The following is a 19,056-nucleotide window of genomic DNA, read 5'->3' as shown; positions in this document are numbered from 1 at the left end:
GGAGAAAAAGATGGTGAGAGAGAGAGAGACAGAGAGAGACAGAGACAGAGACAGACAGAGAGAGAGAGAGACAGAGAGAGACAGAGAGAGAGAGACAGACAGAGAGAAGCAGTGAAGGGGAAAACGACAGGAACTCAGGTCACTGTTTTTGCTTTATTTGGCCCCTGGGAACCATGGTACGTGACGGAAGTGGCCAGGAAGAGACACAAATAGAAGAGGCACTAGTGTGTGTGTGTGTGTGTGTGTGTGTGTGTTTGTGTTTGTGTGTGTGCATGTATGTGTGTGTTTGTGCGTGTGCGTGTGTCTATGTGTGTGTGCGTTTGAATAAAGCTTATGTTCTTCAGGCGGTGCCACGGCCCATCAAGCAGCCTACATTATGAAACAATTATAAGATGTGTGAGTGTGTGTGCATTCGTGCATGTGTGCCTTTTTTGTAGTTTGTCTTTGAGTATGATATTTGTGGATGCATGTATTTGTGTGTGTGTGTGTGCGTGCTTGACTGTGTGCATGTGGGATAGGCGCGCATGCGTGTGTGAAGCAAGCATCCTCCCCCAACCCTACTGTGTCACAACAAGCGATGTGCCTGCTCAGCTAATGACTGGGCTTTAATGTCTCTGATGCATTAAGTACTGCTTTATTAACGATGCGTGCACACACTCACACTGGCTGAAGCATGTGGGCGCCTTCCCTCGCACACAAATAACACTTTACATGTGTTATTTACCTGTAAACCAAGAATTTACAGGGCATACATCACACACATGAACACACACACACACACACACAGACGCATACACACATGCACAATCATGCACTCGTATGCGCACACAAGCACACACGACGTTCATATTCGCACACATAAGGGCAAAACGCACACACCAACAAAGAATTTTAAAAAACGAGCCCAACTGTCTGGCTGAGTTTATTATTTATCTTCATTACCAGAAGAGTCCAGTGTCTGGACCAATTAGTGAGTCACTTTAACGAGTCCCAAGTGCCCCCACCCCCGCCACGCTCACTTAGAGAGGGAGCCTGTGTGTGTATGTGTGTGTGTCTGTGTGTGTACGTGTGTCTGTGTGTGTATGTGTATTTGTGTGAGAACGGGACGGAAGGCAGGTGTGTGTTTGTGTGTGTATGTGTGTATGTGTTGGTGTGTGTGTTTGTGTGTATGTGGGTATGTGTGTGTGTGTTGGTGTGTGTGTGTGTGTGTGTGGGCGTGTGTATGTTGGGGCTGTATCTTTTCATGATGTATCATTAGCGTTGGATGGACAACCAAACATAGTGCCACTAAAAGTGCTATTACTCCTTCTACTTTTAGTACTACTGTTAAATGTGCTGGTATATCTCATTGACTTCCTTCAACTAATCCCAAATGTCCAATCTTGGATGATTCGGGTACCTCATATTTTATCAAATTGCCTTTTTTAATGTTGATTCTAAGTGTCTAAAGCACGCTAAACATAATTAACCGTGATGCAGTTAATTCACATCCAATGTCTTCATCTCAATAACTTGTTAAAAATAACAAACAACTTGCAATTAATATAATCACAAACTGGGCATCAGAAACATATTTCACAATTCCGACATGAGGATAAAATCTGACCAATCATGAACCTGGCATGATATGATGCATTCAGATATGGCTTCAAATTTCATATTCCCGACATGAGTTCACAATTCTAACAATGGGATAAAATGTACCAGACCTTATGAACCTTCCACTTAAATTCATATTTCTGAAGTCCTAAATTCCAGTCCCAGTAACTCAGATAAATATCCAGCCCGGTTTAGCCCTCAGGTGTGTGGGTTTCTTCTCTATCCTGCGTACTGCCTCCTTTACCGCCAGAGCTAGGCCTAATTAATTAAGGCCCCTCCCACCAGCGCAGCTCGCATCCATCATGGATTCACTTACCCCAGAACATGTACCATGTATCTGGAATCATTACACACAACTAGCGGCTGCCCCAGCCTCATAAATAAGCCTGTTAATTGACCTGTCATGGTTAATTGCTGTAGGGGGCCAGGGACTGGTGGGCTTGGGGATGTAAAATAAGATGGTGGGGGCACAACACAAACACTGTGTTAGTGTTAAGGATGGAAGTACGGTTGGACATATGCATGTGCTTGTGTGTGTCTTTATGGATGCTAGAGTATATTTGCAAATGAAAGTAAATGAAACAGCTCTGGGTGTTGGTGTGTGTGTGTGTGTGTGTGTGTGTGTGTGTGTGTGTGTGTGTGTGTGTGTGTGTGTGTGTGTGTGTGTGTGTGTGTGTGTGTGTGTGTGTCTCAGCGTGTATGTGTGTGTGTGTGTGTGTGTGTGTGTGTGTGTGTGTGTGTGTGTGTGTGTGTGTCAGTGTGTGTGTATGTGAGAGAGAGAGAGAGAGAGAGAGAGAGAGAGAGAGAGAGAGAGAGAGAGAGAGAGAGAGAGAGAGAGAGAGAGAGAGAGAGAGAGAGAGAGACGCAGGGAGGACAAGAAAGAGTGTGAGAGGGCAAACTAGATCAGCTCATGTCAGTAGGGTCCCTGATAGATTCAGAGTCACGGAGGCCAGCCACAGTGTTATGCTCTTGGCTGTGTACAGCAGAGATTGGAGGATATTGACACAAGGTCAGGGGAGAATGCCTGCCCAGACCCCCTTGACTCCCCCAGAGAGCTGTCTCACTCCTGCTTGTCTCCCTTAACTTCATGCTTCCTTCATTCTGCCCTACCCCTGTCCTTTACCTTTACACACTTTTATAGTCAACACTTTCCACACATTCACATCGCTTTCTTCGTAAGATGTTTAATGTTGTAGTAAAGTTTGAAGACTATCCAAAATAAAGTCATGGTTAGTCTTGTTTTTGCCCAGTGCTGTTTACAAGATAATTACACTAAAGATATTACAAATTAATTTGGCCATAAGCGTATGCTATCCCTAGAGTCAAACCACAACACATTTAGTATTTATAATAATTGTGAGCTGGGAGGTTACCAACATCAAACCATTTATATTATTAATCCAAAAGATTTGAGGTATGATTTTATCATAGCATTTGAAATACCTGCAGTAAATAGCGCCAAATCATTTATTTTATGAATCTCTCTGTACACATTCCAGACATTTAACACTATAATTTAATCTGCATTAATCATTGTAAGTGTAGCTTTGAATCTAGTATAAAAAAACAAGAGAAGACCAAAACAAGACACTGAGCGAACGCAAAGGAGTTGTCGGGTTGAGCTTCCTCCTCACTCAGAGGGGAGGCTTCCACTGAGCTGAAGGGATGATGATGATGATGGCTCTAGCATGCAGCGCTTGCATCACGCTCACTGAAGCCACTTCGCTTAAAACACTCCGCTGCATACGCTGCTCAATATGGCTCAACGTAGCTTTGAATTTAGCTCTGAATGTAGCTCTGAACTTAGCTCTGAACTTAGCTCTGAACTTTGCTCTGAATATCGCTCTGAACTAAGCTATGAACTTAGCCCATAATATAGCTCTGAACATGTGAAGCTAGCTCAACGTAAAGCTTGCGTAGAAAAGGCAGGAAAACATGTGGTGCTATGTCTCATGGACCCAAATGTATTCCCCCGCCTTTTCTGCAAGGGCTTTACAATTGGTACTAGGTCAACAAATATTTATATGAAATTACTTTAATTGAATAACAAACAGTAAACCATAACTCTCTTTAAATATGTTATCATGTACTGTACCGATTCAAAGAAAGTAATTGATCTATATTATAAAAACCTACAGTATATGTAAAACACATTTTAACCTAATAACAATAATATACATTTTCATGTCCAAACGCGTAAGGATCCCATAACCCCAGTTTGTTGTTGCTCAGTGAGTGTCAACACTCTACTACTCCTTTCCAATTCTACCTTATAGAAACTATTATTTCACAAGACCAACATGACATTTAATTAACAGCACTGCAGGGGCTGATATTCTAATAAAACAAAAAGTTTGTAAACAAAGTTTGCTGAAGATATGAGAGGTGGTGGCATGTCCCAGTTGTGAAAAATAGTACATATCTTATCCATTAATTTGTTTCATGTTACATCTGTCGTTTGAAGAGATTAGCAAAGGAACTTTTACGAATTGGCTTATCGCTAAGCAACAGCTAGCTAGCTTTAAGAGACAGAGTAGCTCTAAGTACAATCAAGGATCAAGAAAAAGGACATAACAATAACAAATAACAAAAAACAATAATAATTAATGTTTCTTCACTAGAGCAATGCATATTAGTTATAATACAGTATGTTTAATTTTACATTGCGGAATCTGTCTCATCCATTAAGTATAGATTTTTCCCTTGCCACCTATCTCATTAAACATGTATGTTCTCAGATTCACACTTTATGTATTACCCAATCTAAGCCTAGAAAGATATCATTATCCTTGGTGAGCCAAAGTGCCGCAGAATGAAGATTCACACTGTTAGAACGAAGAATCCCTTGTGGAATTCTTTACAACAATCAATACGCCCGTATTGCATCTCAACAGACATCCAAAACCAGCCAGATTCCGATGGGCCCTTGTCCAACAAGAGCCTGCATAAATATGTGTTCAGGGTGGTGGGACTAAAGACATCTCAATAATAAAAGCCAGAGAGGAAAGGGGTTAACCACACAGAAAAGAGTTAGAGGGATGTGTGCTTCCAGTAATGCAATATGCTAGTAAGGATAGATAAAACAATTACCACAAAAAACATGGCAGACAGCGTTTCAGAAGCAATCAGGAACGCAGAACAACAGCTGCCACATCTCAGCTTCAGTGGATAATCGCTGGATTCATAACTCTGCTCAAACTATCTATGCATAGCATGTGTCGTTAATTAATTTACTACTTTCAGCTGGGAGACATTTCAGAATACATCATTGTTGTATCTGGACCCAACTGCAGTATCCCATGACCATCCAGGAAACCAACCAATCAATGTGTTGTTTCATCCTCCCCGACAAAGCCTTTTCCCATGCCCACATTCAAATAAGGGCTTCCCAGAACCCTCTACAACTTTGTGACCAACCAATGGTCACCAGTGTCACAATACCAGTAGTCACGGAAGTGGTGTATTGCAGGCAATCATGCAGAAGAACAGCGTAGTTATTTTTTTGTATATAATGCAACGATGTTGCTATGGTTCCATGGTAAAGCAATAAGAACACATATAACAGAGATCACTTGGTTCATGCATGGTTATGTCCCAGTAGAGGGTTCCACCTGGAAGGGTCCGCTGGGGCTGATGTCAAACAGGGCCTTCTTCCAGTTGGATCCCTGGTGGCTAGACTTGGACCAGGCTACCGAGTCCACGTACGCTATGCTCCTCACTCTCAGCAGCACATTGAGGGTTCCTGTAAACACACACCCACACACACACACAAAACAAGGTTGGATTGTTAAGACATTCATAAACAATGAGAATAGTTGGATTAAAAAGACTGGTCTTGGGTATTCGAAAATATGTATTTTTAAATATAAATTCAGATAAATTACTTGAATCCGATCAATATTGAATGGTGCAGAAAGATTGAATTCTCTCTCTCTCTCTCTCTCTCTCTCTCTCTCTCTCTCTCTCTCTCTCTCTCTCTCTCTCTCTCTCTCTCTCTCTCTCTCTCTCTCTCTCTCTCTCTCTCTCTCTCTCTCTCTCTCTCTCTCTCTCTCTCTCTCTCTCTCTCTCTCTCTCTCTCTCTCTCTCTCTCTCTCTCTCTCTCTCTCTCTCTCTCTCTATTATCATTCATCATCTTAATGATCCGCAGCCAGCTCCTAATTGGAACATTACCAACCACCAGTCTCTTAAGCAAATAGTACCACCCTGTGTGTGTGTGTAATTGGGTTGTACGTCTGTCTGTGTGTCTGTATGTGTTTGTGTACGTGTGTGTTTGTGTGTGTGTGTTTGTGTGTGAGAGAGAAAGTGTGTGTTTGCGTGTGTGTGTTAATATTGGTTGTATATGTTTTGTTTATGGACAGTTGTTTTGCTGATCTGAGAGAGTAAACATTGTGACACAAGGGTGTGTGTGTGTGTGTGTGTGTGTGTGTGTGTGTGTTGTGTGCGCGGATGCATTTTGTTCCTGTCCTTGAACCTTGCTGAGTAATTTTTGGCAGGCAAGCTTTAATTAACTTCTACCGTAAGGAGAGAGTCGAGGTGAATTCATGTGGGACGGCGTCTGTGAGTGAATGTGAGTGTGATAATAATATTTCCTATATAATAATAATGATATAGAGTCATTGTCATTAAAATGGACACCACTTTGGATGCCAACCAGCACTGCGGCCATAAAGTCCCACTCTTATTCACACAGCACTGTTCTCCTCTTCTTTCCCTGTATTCCTTCCCTTCCTTTAAAGCAATCATTTAACTTATCATTTAAATCTTTTTCTCCTTATTCGTCTCTGGGCTGCCCGTTTTCTTAAGCTCTTCTCTTCTATACATCCAGGCTCATCTTTCCCTGTCACGTTTGGGCACTCTTGCTCCTTTTTTCCTGTGTCCTTCTACCTCTCTTTTCTCTCACTTCATCCGGTTCCTCTCTCTCACTTTCTCAACCTCTGGTTTGTAACACATTTTCTCTAACCCACATTTTCTCTTAGACTCCCTCTCTCGCTCCCCCTCTCGCCCTCTCTCTCTCCTATAGCGACCTCATCCTCTCTTTACCTCTCACTCATCCCTAAGGTCTTTCGTCCTCTTTAATTGCCACCTCTTACTCGTTTCACGTCTCAGGCTCTCCACATGTCCAACGCTCCCCTGCCACAAAGTGCCCACGCATCTATCTCTCTCCACGATACCTCCCTCTACATCCTTCCCTCTCTTTCTGTCCCTCCCCCTTCTCCCCTCTTTTTCCCTCCATCTATCTCCCTCTCCATTACTTCCCCCCTCCTTCATCTCTTTCTATCCCTCACTCTCCCGCTCCCTTCCCCATCATTCTCCCCCTATTTCTATCTCCCTATATCTCCCTTTCTCTCCCCCCTTTCTCTTTCGCTCCCTTCCTATGCATCTTTCTACATATGACTCCCCCCCTTCATATAGCTCTCTCCCTGTATATGTCTCTCTCTCCCTCCCAATACCTCTCTCCCTTCATGTTTCTCTCTCCATCCCTATACCTCTCTCTCCCTACATGTCTCTCTCTCTATCCCTATACCTCTCGCCCTCCATGTTTCTCTCTCTCCATCCCTTTACCTCTCTCTCCCTATATGTCTCTCTCTCCCTCCCTCCCTATACCTCTCTCTCTCCCTATTTGTCCCTCTCTCCCTGGGTCCCAGCAGTCTGTGGAGGAAAAAGGCGATGCTGATGAGTAGGCTATTGATTGAGCTGAGCTAATTCAGGGTGTGTCAGCGAGGGGGTGTCAGAGAGGGCTTTATGAGGGGCCAACTCCTGCTGCAATCTTAAGTGGCGACAACAGCAGAGACGCACGGATGCCACACACTCACTCACACAGAGACACACCCACATAGACACACACAGACAAACACACAAACACAAACACACACACACAGACACACACATGCGTGGAGCTACACAAACACACAAACACACACACACACACACACACACACACACGACTGTCACACAGCAATGGATGTGTATGTACATGTGCAGTGGGGTGCAAGTGTGTGTGGCACATTTGGAAAAACAACGACGCTCACACACATACAATCACACAAGCACACACACACACCTAACGTCTGACAATGTCTGAGTCCTCTGTCAGACGTTCTTCGTCATTCATTTTTCCTTTACCTTCTTCATGTCCAACCTCTTCATTCCCTTAATTACAAAACTCAAATCTAATTTATAAGAGTCAATCGGGCAATGTGTACTTTGGTATGCACACTGTCTCGTTTTGGGCTTTTTTTTCTGATTTGGTTAAACCAAAGAGCTTATCAAAGCAATCTGGCCACAACAGACCACAGCAATGCATCCATGAACCCCTAGACAGGCTGCAACACCATGAAAGTAAATGAAACAGCTCTGGGTGTTGGTGTGTGTGTGTGTGTGTGTGTGTGTGTGTGTGTGTGTGTGTGTGTGTGTGTGTGTGTGTGTGTGTGTGTGCAGCTCTCCAACACGAGGCACAGCGTCTAGCAAACTCACACCATGTGTACCAGGAACATACTGAACACCAACATCTAATTTCGCTCCTTTTTTAATACCCTTTCTTTTTCTAATAAGCTTCCCGGGCACTGTTTTTCTTTCCTTTTCATAAAGAACGTAATGGAATAGTTTATTGTATTGTCCCTCTTTGGGTTTCTATGCTTTACAACCATCTCAGCAGTGAACAACATCATTGCACAGACCAACTCCACTTCTAAATGCCAGTGCCTTGGGAGCAGGCAGGAGTATTAACCTAATATGTATGTCTTTCGGTGTGGGAGGAAACCGCAGCATTTTTATATGCATGCAATACGATAATAAAATATATGTTTATGCTGCGCATGCGACGATGCATGAAAGATGATACAAAGCATTCAGAAAGTGAAAAACAAGAAGGATGGGTGGTAAACTCCCAGTTTGATGATAAATTCCTGATTCGGATGTCCTCGCTATATAATCCAATGGAAAATCATAAAATACTACAAATAAATTTACTGAGAAATCAATGTTACATTGTATTGTGATGATTCTTGAGGTTTGTTTTTCATTCTCTCCCTCCCTCTCTCCCTCACCCTACGTTGGTCCCATTCTCCATCTTCCACCCTCCATCTATCTCATGGTCTTTCTCTGTCTCTCTCTCTCTCTCTGGTTCTCGTTCCACCACGCTTCACTAAGCCCTCTTTTTATTTCCTCTAATCCTTCCTTATCTTGTTCTCTATCAACCCTCCAGCTCGTCTCCTATTAACCAAACAATTTCTCCAATCCTATCATCTGGCTACAAGCCACTGCATTGCAATGCAGAATTTCCGCCAAAACAACTGACCTTGTTATTCTGAACTGTGGAAGTGTGGAAAAGGTTTGTGGCTCCACGCAAAAAAAGATTGAAATTAATATCATCTGACTTCAATATTTGACACGCTCCTGGCCAAACTTATAAGGGTTTCACATTGCCAGACAATTGGTCGCTGGTTTAGCATTCAGAAGGTAAAAAAGGACGATTTATCAACCGAAACCAACAAATCTCCCACTTTACCCCTGACAACACCCGTGGTGTTCTCTCTCTCAACCCCTCTCTTCCTCTCCTCCATCTCGGTGGCTTTCTTCCAATCTGTCTCATCCTAGCCTCGTCCCTCACCTTCGTTAGGAAAGTGTGTGTGTTTGTGTGTGTGTGTGTGTGTGTGTGTGTGTGTCACTGCCAAGGTAAGGCACTTAGAGCTACGACAGATGGGAGCCGAGTGGTACAACAGCGAGGGCAAATTGAGGGAATACTTGTGAAGTAGGCTAGGCAGGGGGCGGGCGTGGGGGGGGGGGGATGCTAACAGATAGTCTTGATTGTATCCACGCCACAAGCTTGGTGATGGATGATTGGTCGTCACGTCCGGACGCCTCCCTGAGAAGGCGCTAAAGGATCTGTCGGCACGCCGGATCCGCTCCACGGCCGTCCAGATGACGTTGGCTGGAATCTAAAAGGATTCCAAGTGGAACGAGAGGGATTTGGGCAAGGAGGGTGACCAGAGAGCCGCCATGGGGTTACGGAAAAGGAGCAGAAAGTGGTCATTAAATATGACTCTTTTGTTTAGTAAGTAGACTGGAGTGACCCTGGGAACGGTGGACAGTGCAGTTGAAGTTATGTGGGGCATTGGAAACACCTTCTCTCTGTGTTTCCCTCTTTGTCTGACTGCCTTTCTTTTCTTACACACCCATACACACGCAGCAAAATAAAACCAAAGACACTTGTACGGATAGTGCCACCGCGATAACCTTGGTATCTGCATGTGTTTGTGCTCGTAGATCATCCTGTTGTTGATTGATGAAGTGTAGGTCATCAGAAAAGAATGTACGATCCCTTGAAAATGAATAGGTAAAAGTTGTTTCTATGTGTATGTGTGTGTGTGAGTGTGTTCTCACCAATGTGTTTGCCCTTCATGTGGTAATAGAAGGACACACAGTAGGGGACCCTTCCAGAGCCCTTGGGTCCCTTCACCGACGTCACGTTAAACAGAGGAGACAGGAGCCGTGCCTTGTCTCCGGGGGCCCGGGGCCGCGATGCTTCAATGTACATGTAGTAACCTGTAGCAGTAGTAGAAACAAAGCCATGTTTAAATATAAATGCTGGATGTGGAAACCCATGATGCATCACTCCCCTCCATATCCTTACCCTGATCGCAACAATGATCTACATTTCTACTTCTAGCCTGAACTTCATCATTTAAATGGATGCTTTAACTCCTCACTTTTCCAAGGCATCATGGAAAATAGAAGCAGAAGTGTCGTCTTTACCCTCTTTGGTTCCACTGCGGTCCGTCTCTGGGCCAGTGTTGGGCGATCGCTTAGGATTCTGGGTCAGGCGGTTTTGTCTCGTCCAATCAAACATGTCTGTCCTGTCCTGAGAGAATCCACATATCCGTTCATCCTCAAAGCCGCACACGTGGTCTGAGGTGTGGGTTGGGTCAGGGTCCAGGAGAAACAGAAGATATGATCAGATATCAGAAGACACTGGAGTGAATCAAAGTCAAAATGTAAACGGAATCAAATGGTGTGTCAGAGCAATTCAAAGTGTTTCATCTTGATCCAGCAGTCCTACAATGTTATAGCATAATTTATACTGGGAGATGGCACAAAGCCTGGGCCCGTAACTGAAAACTCTGAAAGAACTGAAAAAGGTGTGGAGTTAATCCTTGTTCCTTGTTTCATTAGGGAGCTATCCTACTGAGGAAAACATGTTCACGTGATGCAGCTTTCAGAAAGGGATTTTAGCTGTGTATTTCTACAGTTACCTGATGTTGGTTAGAAAACTTAAGAGACATTTTAATTGGAGATTTATACTTTAAACTTTCTAACAAGTTTGTGTGTTGCCACTTTACAGATTACCCACTCCAGCCAGCAATATGATTAGTTAAGAAACAGATATGAAGCGAACGCCTCATTTACCCTGATTCCATCTCATCTGCTGTCAGACTTATGGTATTAATCTCAAATTTATTTATTTTTGAAACACCTAATCTAGTATCAATGCAATGGCAATAGATGAAAGACTTATTGGGAAAGGTCCCAGTATAAATATTGGTATTAATATTCCGATGACCACGGTTCAAAAGACTAATAATTAATTGATGTACAAATCGATTCACACTAGAAACGAGAAATCCCATAATTATGTTTGGCAGTCCTACATGTTGTGAAGGACAACATAATGAATTACAATCCAACGTGGTAACAACACCGTACAACGATCCAGATTCCTGTTTGTCACAGACGCATATGGCCAGAGCACCAGTGGGAGTGTTGCTTGTTGCATGTGCGCATGCCTGTGTTTGTGTACATGTGCGTGCATCACAGGAGGAAATCAATTGCTATTCGCAGCCAGCGTCGACGCGCACGCTCCTTTCAATTTACTCTGTTGTTCTTCGAGTCGCTTCCAATCTGCTGCGGTTTTAATTGCTGCTCCCTGGCAGAGAAGGCCTGGCCGTCCTGCCAGAGAATCACACGTCCTTTATTGGAGCGGATAGACGCGACGAGGCTGACCACAGGTAGAGGGAAGGGTACGGATCCAGAGAATTATGACAGCTCATTTAAGGAAATGGAAGACTGAGGCGAGGACCGGCGTGGCAAGATGTTCAAAGTCAGAGAGGACAGCTGGGCAGAATGAAGCTTGACTTGTAAGGTATAAAAAGTTGTTTTCTTGATCATGGGAAGCTTTTGCTAAAAGTCGTGCTCTAAAAATGATCTGTGTCACTTCAGGGAAGACATGATGGGTTTTTCAAGTGTGCCCCTGCTCTGAGTTTTATCATTATGAGGACGTTAGACAAATACACATAGAACCAGTGAGGACATATACACTTAGATATCAACGATAAACAGAAACAAACACATACCTGATGATCTTGGGTATGTGTAGGCTGTAACAAAGGTGAGATAAGTATTGATTAGTTAGAGTTTGAGTCATCATTAATAAGAGTTTATGTAATCTGTTACAATATTAACGTTATTAGATGTCTGACCGCCTCAAAGTAAGTCTGTATTCCTGCCTGTACATCACCCCACCAGTCTGTCTTTATGTCCACCTGGCACTTTGTCCGTTGATAACTCTCACTGTATGTCCGCCATTCGGTCTACCTGCAAGTCTGTCCGGCTGTCTGTCATCCTGTCAGTCTGTCTATCTATCTATCTGTACGTCCACCCGCCTGTGCACCTGTCTGCAAGTGGCTCCTCCTCCCCATCTATATAATCTCCATGGTGTGAGAGAGGCTTACGTTCAGAGTACTGTATGGTGCGGCTGACGTAGTCTCCGATGCTGTAGGTGGTGATGGGGGCCAGGCGGACCTCGTAGGAGAGAGGGATCCGCAGGTCGGCGATGGAGTAAGACTGCAGGACCCCCTTCACGGGCTCCACGCCCTTCAGGTCGATCTGCTTGGAGAGCAGGTTCTGCTTGTTCTGAAGACACGCGCACACACACACACACACACATATGTATTACATGCAAAGTCACTATGACAGTCACTAAATAGGCTGAAAACGTGTGCCTTTAAAACATAAAATGCTTAAAAAAATAAACTGAAAAGCAACCATGAGGACTGTGTCTGGCTCTGTCAAAACCTTTGTGCATGTTTCTTCTTTTAAAGTCAGCATATCAGCCGAAAACCGATGTTTTTTACGAAACACTGAGAAACAAGAGATGGCAACTGAAACACTAATGCACATGTCGAACACTGACACAGATCAGAAGGAGGGATTTGGATCAGTTGTACATCTTTCTTCATTTCCTGCCTTGCTTGTGTTATATTTTATTTTGGACTTTGTTGAAGGGCTCTCGCTTCAATTTCCCCATGTTTTTTGGTTGGTGTTTCAACCCCGGGTAGTTATATGAGTGATACAGCCACAGTAACAGCAGAATTGTTGTCAGTTTGTTCAGATCCTGTGAGCTCATTTACTGTTGGAAACTGCTTCAACATCGCTAGAAACTGCCCTGTTAACATTTAGCCTGACATTTTATGGACCAGGATAGCAATACACAAATCAAGGTGCCTTGGTCAATCATCTTCATCAGTAATAATCGGGAGAATAACCTAAATTATGTTGAATTGTTACTTGTCCTTATCTTACTAATAAGATGCTATTATATGATCTCATTGAATCACTGCAAGCATTGTATATCACCAAGTATACGATTGGTAACCCTTTATTCTAAAGTAACTTAATTACTAAGTATTTACCTGCTGAATGGTCAATTATATATAATATTGGGTACATACCACTGGTAAACAAGTAGGAAAATACAGACAAACCACAGATGAGAGCACAATTATAATGGATTCATGGATTTAACAGAGGGATTATGATTTCTTCTTATAATCTCAAGGCACATCTTCTTTAATAATTTTTACGTTCTTGCAGATGTTTTTACAATTGCCTCATTATGTAAGCTGTACTGTAAAGGGTAGCCTTGTTGGTTTCCAGGATCTTCCTATATCCCTTGTAACTGGTTATCGCCTTTTCCATGCAATATTTAGCTTGCATTGACTTTAACACGCTCACACCAGACACCACCGCCTCTTCAATGTTGATCTATGTCATCATACTCTATATTTTCTCATTTAATTTGGGGAGGATGGATGGAAGGACTGTTGTTGGCTTTTCCCCAAAGAGACGGTCGACCGAATGCCTGAATATAATCAATCCAGAGTCCACAAATCAGAATCAGGGATGCCAGAAATAGCAGAATACTTGAATCGAATACACGGTCAAAATCTCAATGAGTAGACCTAGACGTGTGCTCGTTTCGCAGGCTGTTTTTTTGGTGTGAGGGAAGGTCTGCGATAGTTTCCCACAATATACACATATCGCAACTATATACTATATACAATCTATGTGCGCTGCACCTAACCTTGCTCGGCACCTGCTTTTTACAATTGTAGAGTTAGCAGGATTCATTTCTAAACAGTGATTGTTATCCATTGGAAACATTTAGAAAGGTGAGACATCTCCGGATTAATTGCGTTTTAGTTGGGCTATTGTTTAAGGCAGTGTAGCCCTACTTTGTAAGTTGCCTATTGTGTGGAAATGTTGAGAGGAATGCTAATTTGTAATGTCTTAATTAGTAATGTTGCAGAACATACAATGATTAAAGTTTGTGTTTGTGGATGGAAAACGAAATAACGATCCCTTATAACCCAGTTAAAAGGGATATGGTTAAACATAGTAATACCGCGGAAGGCTTTCATTTACAGTACCATTTAAGGACTATAGAATTTTCTATAACAAGGTAGATAACAAGCTTTCTATCTAGATAGCAGTCGAACTTGGACTGGAACCATCATAAACCTTGGATAAATAAAATTGTAACATGAATCGGTAATTGGTAATAGAGGAGGTGTTTCTACGAATTGGTTGCCTACTTTCCTATAGGAAGTATGCATTTACATAGGGAATAGAGTTATTACGAACCTACAACGGTCACAGTTGTAGAGTGTTACACTACAAAAACGAAGCAAGCTTATTAAACATGATGTTCAGTTGGTTGGCCACCAAAAATCATGAGTTATCGGAGATAAAACACAGAGGCTACGACAACGCTATCTTATCCAGTCTGATCTCACCAACGTGTTACTAAAGTAGCTCTCGCTCTCTCTCTCTTTTTCCACTGCTGGAACCACTTCTAATAAACCTATCGCGGTGGCGTTGGTGGTAGTAGTTATTCCACCCACGAAGGACGGCTCCATTAGCTGTGCATCCACTGGTTGTGATCCAGACTCGGTACAAAGGAGCTGGCAGCGGGCTGAATGTAATGCATTAGGTCAGCCGCTTCCCCACCACTGTGTACTACACCCACAGCATGCCATTATCAGGTAATGCACTTAACTCTGTGTGTGTGTGTGTGTGTGTGCGCGCGCGCGCGTGCGTGCGTGCGCGCGTGCGTGCGTGCGTGTGTGTGTGTGTGTGTTGGAAGATAGAGAGGATGAGAGATGGAGGAGGAGACATTGATAGAGGGAGATAGGGGGGGGAGACAGAGAGATGGAGAGAGATGGAGATGGACAGAGAGCGGGGGAGAAGGAGAGAGAGAAGGAGAAAGAGCCTTCATTGTGTAAAGAGAAAAGCAATCTATTTCTGTTTTCACAGCGAACAGATGCATACCTTTCAAATCCACAAAACTTGTTAACTAATAGACAAATAAATGCATAAATGCGAACAAAAATAAGCCCACGCAAGCACACACACCCACATACACACACAAATACTGACATATTATAACAAATAGCAAGCATCCAAATAGATTTATAGACATATAACTTAATAAACAACTCCTTCATACTTACATACTTACATACATTTTCACAATCTACAAAATCTGCAAAATAAAGAATAAAATCTTGCAAAGCAAACTGTGGGACAAAACTATTGTCTGTATGAAATAGTCTCCGAAAATATTTGTAGACTTTTAATTAGATTTAAATGGCTCTATCTCCGGCACAAGTAATGAAATCTACAATCAATTTATGGGACGATATGATTTTAACCGAAACCGACAACTTCACACATGCCTTCTATGTTGGTTCGTTTAATTGTGTCAATTTTAGCTGCCGTGGAGAGTGCAATGATCCTTTTAACACCCACTTAAGCCTACATTCAGCCATATAAACATTTACACTCTGCTTACGCAGGGTATGCATAGTAATTATGCAGAGTAAGGCTGAAGGAGGAGCGCTCATGTAGTATGCATGATTTGGTGCAGGCGGGAGGTGCTAGCACAATACAGCAATACAGCACCCTGTGCAGCGAGAGGTTTAGGTGTTGGATATACTTTTGAAATACATTTATGTGCACATGCATGCACAAGCATAGCAACACAAACACATGCATGGCTGGACACACACTCACACATTTTCAATGCTTTCACATGGAGAGGATTTGTGTTAGTTAGTATTTGTTTTTTTTTATAATATCTTGTGTTTCAGCTAGACTCTTATAGACAGAAAGAGAGAGAGAAAGATGGTGAGCAGACACAGGAAGGAATTGAGAGATACTTAGAAAACTACAGTGATGTGAAGGGATAAGATTAAAGATGACTTGAAGTACTACTACTAATACTATGACTAAGGCTTGATGATTAGGGGTGGTTGATACTGACACAGACACAGATAGGGAGAGAAAGGGAATGAGTAACAGCCTCAAATTGAATTGTTGCGATAGATGATATGAAGGCAACCAACTACAAAGAGAAAGACAGATATTCTATTCCCACACATTCTCAAACGTAGTGAATGAGCTCTGGCCCAAGTCCACTGCCTCTATACATTTATATCCACGACAGTGATTAAGTATGTAAAAAAATAAATCCCTGTAATAATATAACATTTAACATACATAGTTCACTTAACTTCAAAGCCATTTTACCATGGCTCACATCAATCCAAATGGATCTTTATATGATGCTCTACGTATTTTACAGTAATACAGTAGTCTCTATGGGTATCTCTGAACCGATAGAAATCAGTTGTCACTTTAGTGCTGCACTGCTGTGTCTGGCAGCCTCCCAGAAAGCATAGGGAAGATTGTCCAGTCCTCTGATGGCAACAGGGTGCTGGGAGACAGACAGAGAGAGAGACAGAGAGAGAGAGAGAGAGAGAGAGAGAGAGAGAGAGAGAGAGAGAGAGAGAGAGAGAGAGAGAGAGAGAGAGAGAGAGAGAGAGAGAGAGAGAGAGAGAGAGAGAGAGAGAGAGAGAGAGAGAGACGGATGAGGAAGGAGAGGAGGGCATGTTGCATGATGGGAGAAAACCCAAAAGCACTAGGGGACCATTGTAGAGCAGGGTACAGTGAGGGGTTATAAGATGATAGGATTCATTCACCATTGGAAATGTAAAGGTTACAAGCTAAGTTGATTTTTAATTATCATGGTATTTTTGTTTGGATTAAGGCATATATTAATATAGTTTTTGGCAGATGCTTTAATGCAAAATGTGTTCTGATGGTGATTGCAGAAATAGGGCATTAAAAGAAGGTGCTACTGGTTTTGGATATTCAGCAGTTTTTGATATTAGATTAATCATCACTTTGGTTAAAGCTAGAGTTGCCTATAGGAAATTTAAAGAAACCACCCAGAGTAAGTTAAAAAAGAATCCCACCTTCAGGCCTCCCTTCAAAGACACAAAAGAGATACGACTAGCCTGCTAGCTTTAGCCCTTGGCCTAGCTAGCCTTGTGGAAGACTCCAGTCATGCCCAATGAGTGAAGTAAGTCGCCTCATCGTTTCATTCAGACAGAATGAAATGATCGGATGGCCTTATTACAGGCCTGCCACAGCCACGGATACCAGATTCTTTCCTTTTATTTTATTTTTGTTCAGAGCGTTTTATTCATTTATTGCTGTCGGGGTATCAAGAAATTTCAACAAATCAAAAAAATAGTGTTTCTTCTATAAATTGCTTACCCTAGGTTTAATATCATCAGTCTCACTTTTGACTGATATATTAGCAAAACATTCCATCTTGAATTCCTAGGAGGCGAGGAGTGTTTGTGTTTGTGTGTGTGTGTTTGTGTGTGTATGTTTATTTAATAGAGGAGGATCTGTGAACATGGCTAATCTCCAGAAAGGGGGACCACCTGCAGCGGAAATAGGAGTTTAACAGCCTGGTGAAGAGGCACATCACTCAAGCACACACAACACACACACACACACACACACACACACACACACACACACACACACACACAGATGTACATTTACAGACACATGCCAATGCTCAAGATAGACATCATTGTATTTGCAGGCTTGTACGACAAACCCACCAACACCCACCCACCGAAACACCCACCCACCCACCCCACCCACCCACCCACCCACCCACCCACCCACCCACACACCCACACACACACACACACACACACACACACACACACAAAATGACACACTAGAGCAAAGACCAATAAAACACACATAAGATAACATAAAAAAACGGATAATAACAAATTAACATAAACAGACTTAAACACACACACACACACACACACATAAACCAAACAAACACACACAATCATTATCTGGTCGGGTCACTTGGTCGAAGCAGATCCACCCAATCAGACTTGCAGATGTCCGTACAGCACTCACAACGTCACAGGATTTCAGGCCCACGCTACAGACTACCATTTAAACATGAGTTGATCATATGAAAGACATTAACCTTGGACACACCGTCTTCTCCAAGAGAGACCCCCTCCCCTCCCCGCTTCTCAGTCATGTCACATCCTCAAACATCATGGCTTCCACCCAGATGTTAGTAGCATAAGCCTTGTAGACGTTGCGGCTGAATAGCCCGCCCAGAAGTCATCCCGGGTCCAGCTGTCCTACTACGTTATAGCAGAACTTCTGGGGGGAGACGGCACAGAGGCTAGGCCAAGACACCAAAAAATGGAGGGGCAGAGTTACGTCTGGTTTCCTATGTTGTTTACAGAGATATATAAAGAGAAATAGATTTGCTCAAGTAGACACAGCTATCAGAAAGGGATTTCAATAAGTGTGGGTAGTCTGAATGGTGCTTATTTGAAAACCTAACATAATCTTTTATGCAGTTTACTTCAGCTGGCCTAGTTTTGGACCCCCAATTACGCACTTATTGATCTCTGCTCCTTGTGACATGATTGGTCAAAACAAATTTGAAGCGAAAGAAAGACAAACGCCCTGTTAACCCAGATTTGAACTCCCTCTGCCTTCAGGCTTTAGATATAAACCTAAAAAGGATTTATCAAGAATAAAGTATAAATATATGCTGCCTGCTGTTCTGTAGTTGTGTAACACGTATTTGTCTATTGTTCACTAACCATCACTGTTTCTCTCTCCCATGCACACACACACACACACACACACACACACACACACACACACATGCGAGCAGGCATGCAGGCAACACAGACGGTCATGCACACTCACACACCAACGCACACACAGATAGAAGGAAGAGAGATAGAAAAGCAAAGGTAAGACTGACCAAGA

The 19,056-nt window shown here is 42.8% G+C and overlaps 1 protein-coding gene across 1 annotated transcript in view; it reads right to left on the bottom strand.

Annotated features, from left to right (window-relative positions):
• Positions 1-19,056, bottom strand: part of mdga1 (MAM domain containing glycosylphosphatidylinositol anchor 1) — a gene marked incomplete at both ends in the record, with an annotated part of 138,086 nt that overhangs the window by 8,168 nt on the left and 110,862 nt on the right. The window contains 5 exon segments of the mRNA XM_079737206.1: positions 5,211-5,341; positions 9,982-10,143; positions 10,354-10,506; positions 11,949-11,972; positions 12,327-12,507. Of these exon segments, the coding sequence (XP_079593332.1) occupies positions 5,211-5,341; positions 9,982-10,143; positions 10,354-10,506; positions 11,949-11,972; positions 12,327-12,507 (651 nt within the window).

Source organism: Pollachius pollachius, assembly GCF_949987615.1.
Source record: "Pollachius pollachius genome assembly, chromosome: 5".
Taxonomy (NCBI): Eukaryota; Metazoa; Chordata; class Actinopteri; order Gadiformes; family Gadidae; genus Pollachius; species Pollachius pollachius.
The sequence above is the reverse complement of the archived record's forward strand: the minus strand, read 5'-3'. Positions and strand labels throughout refer to the sequence as shown.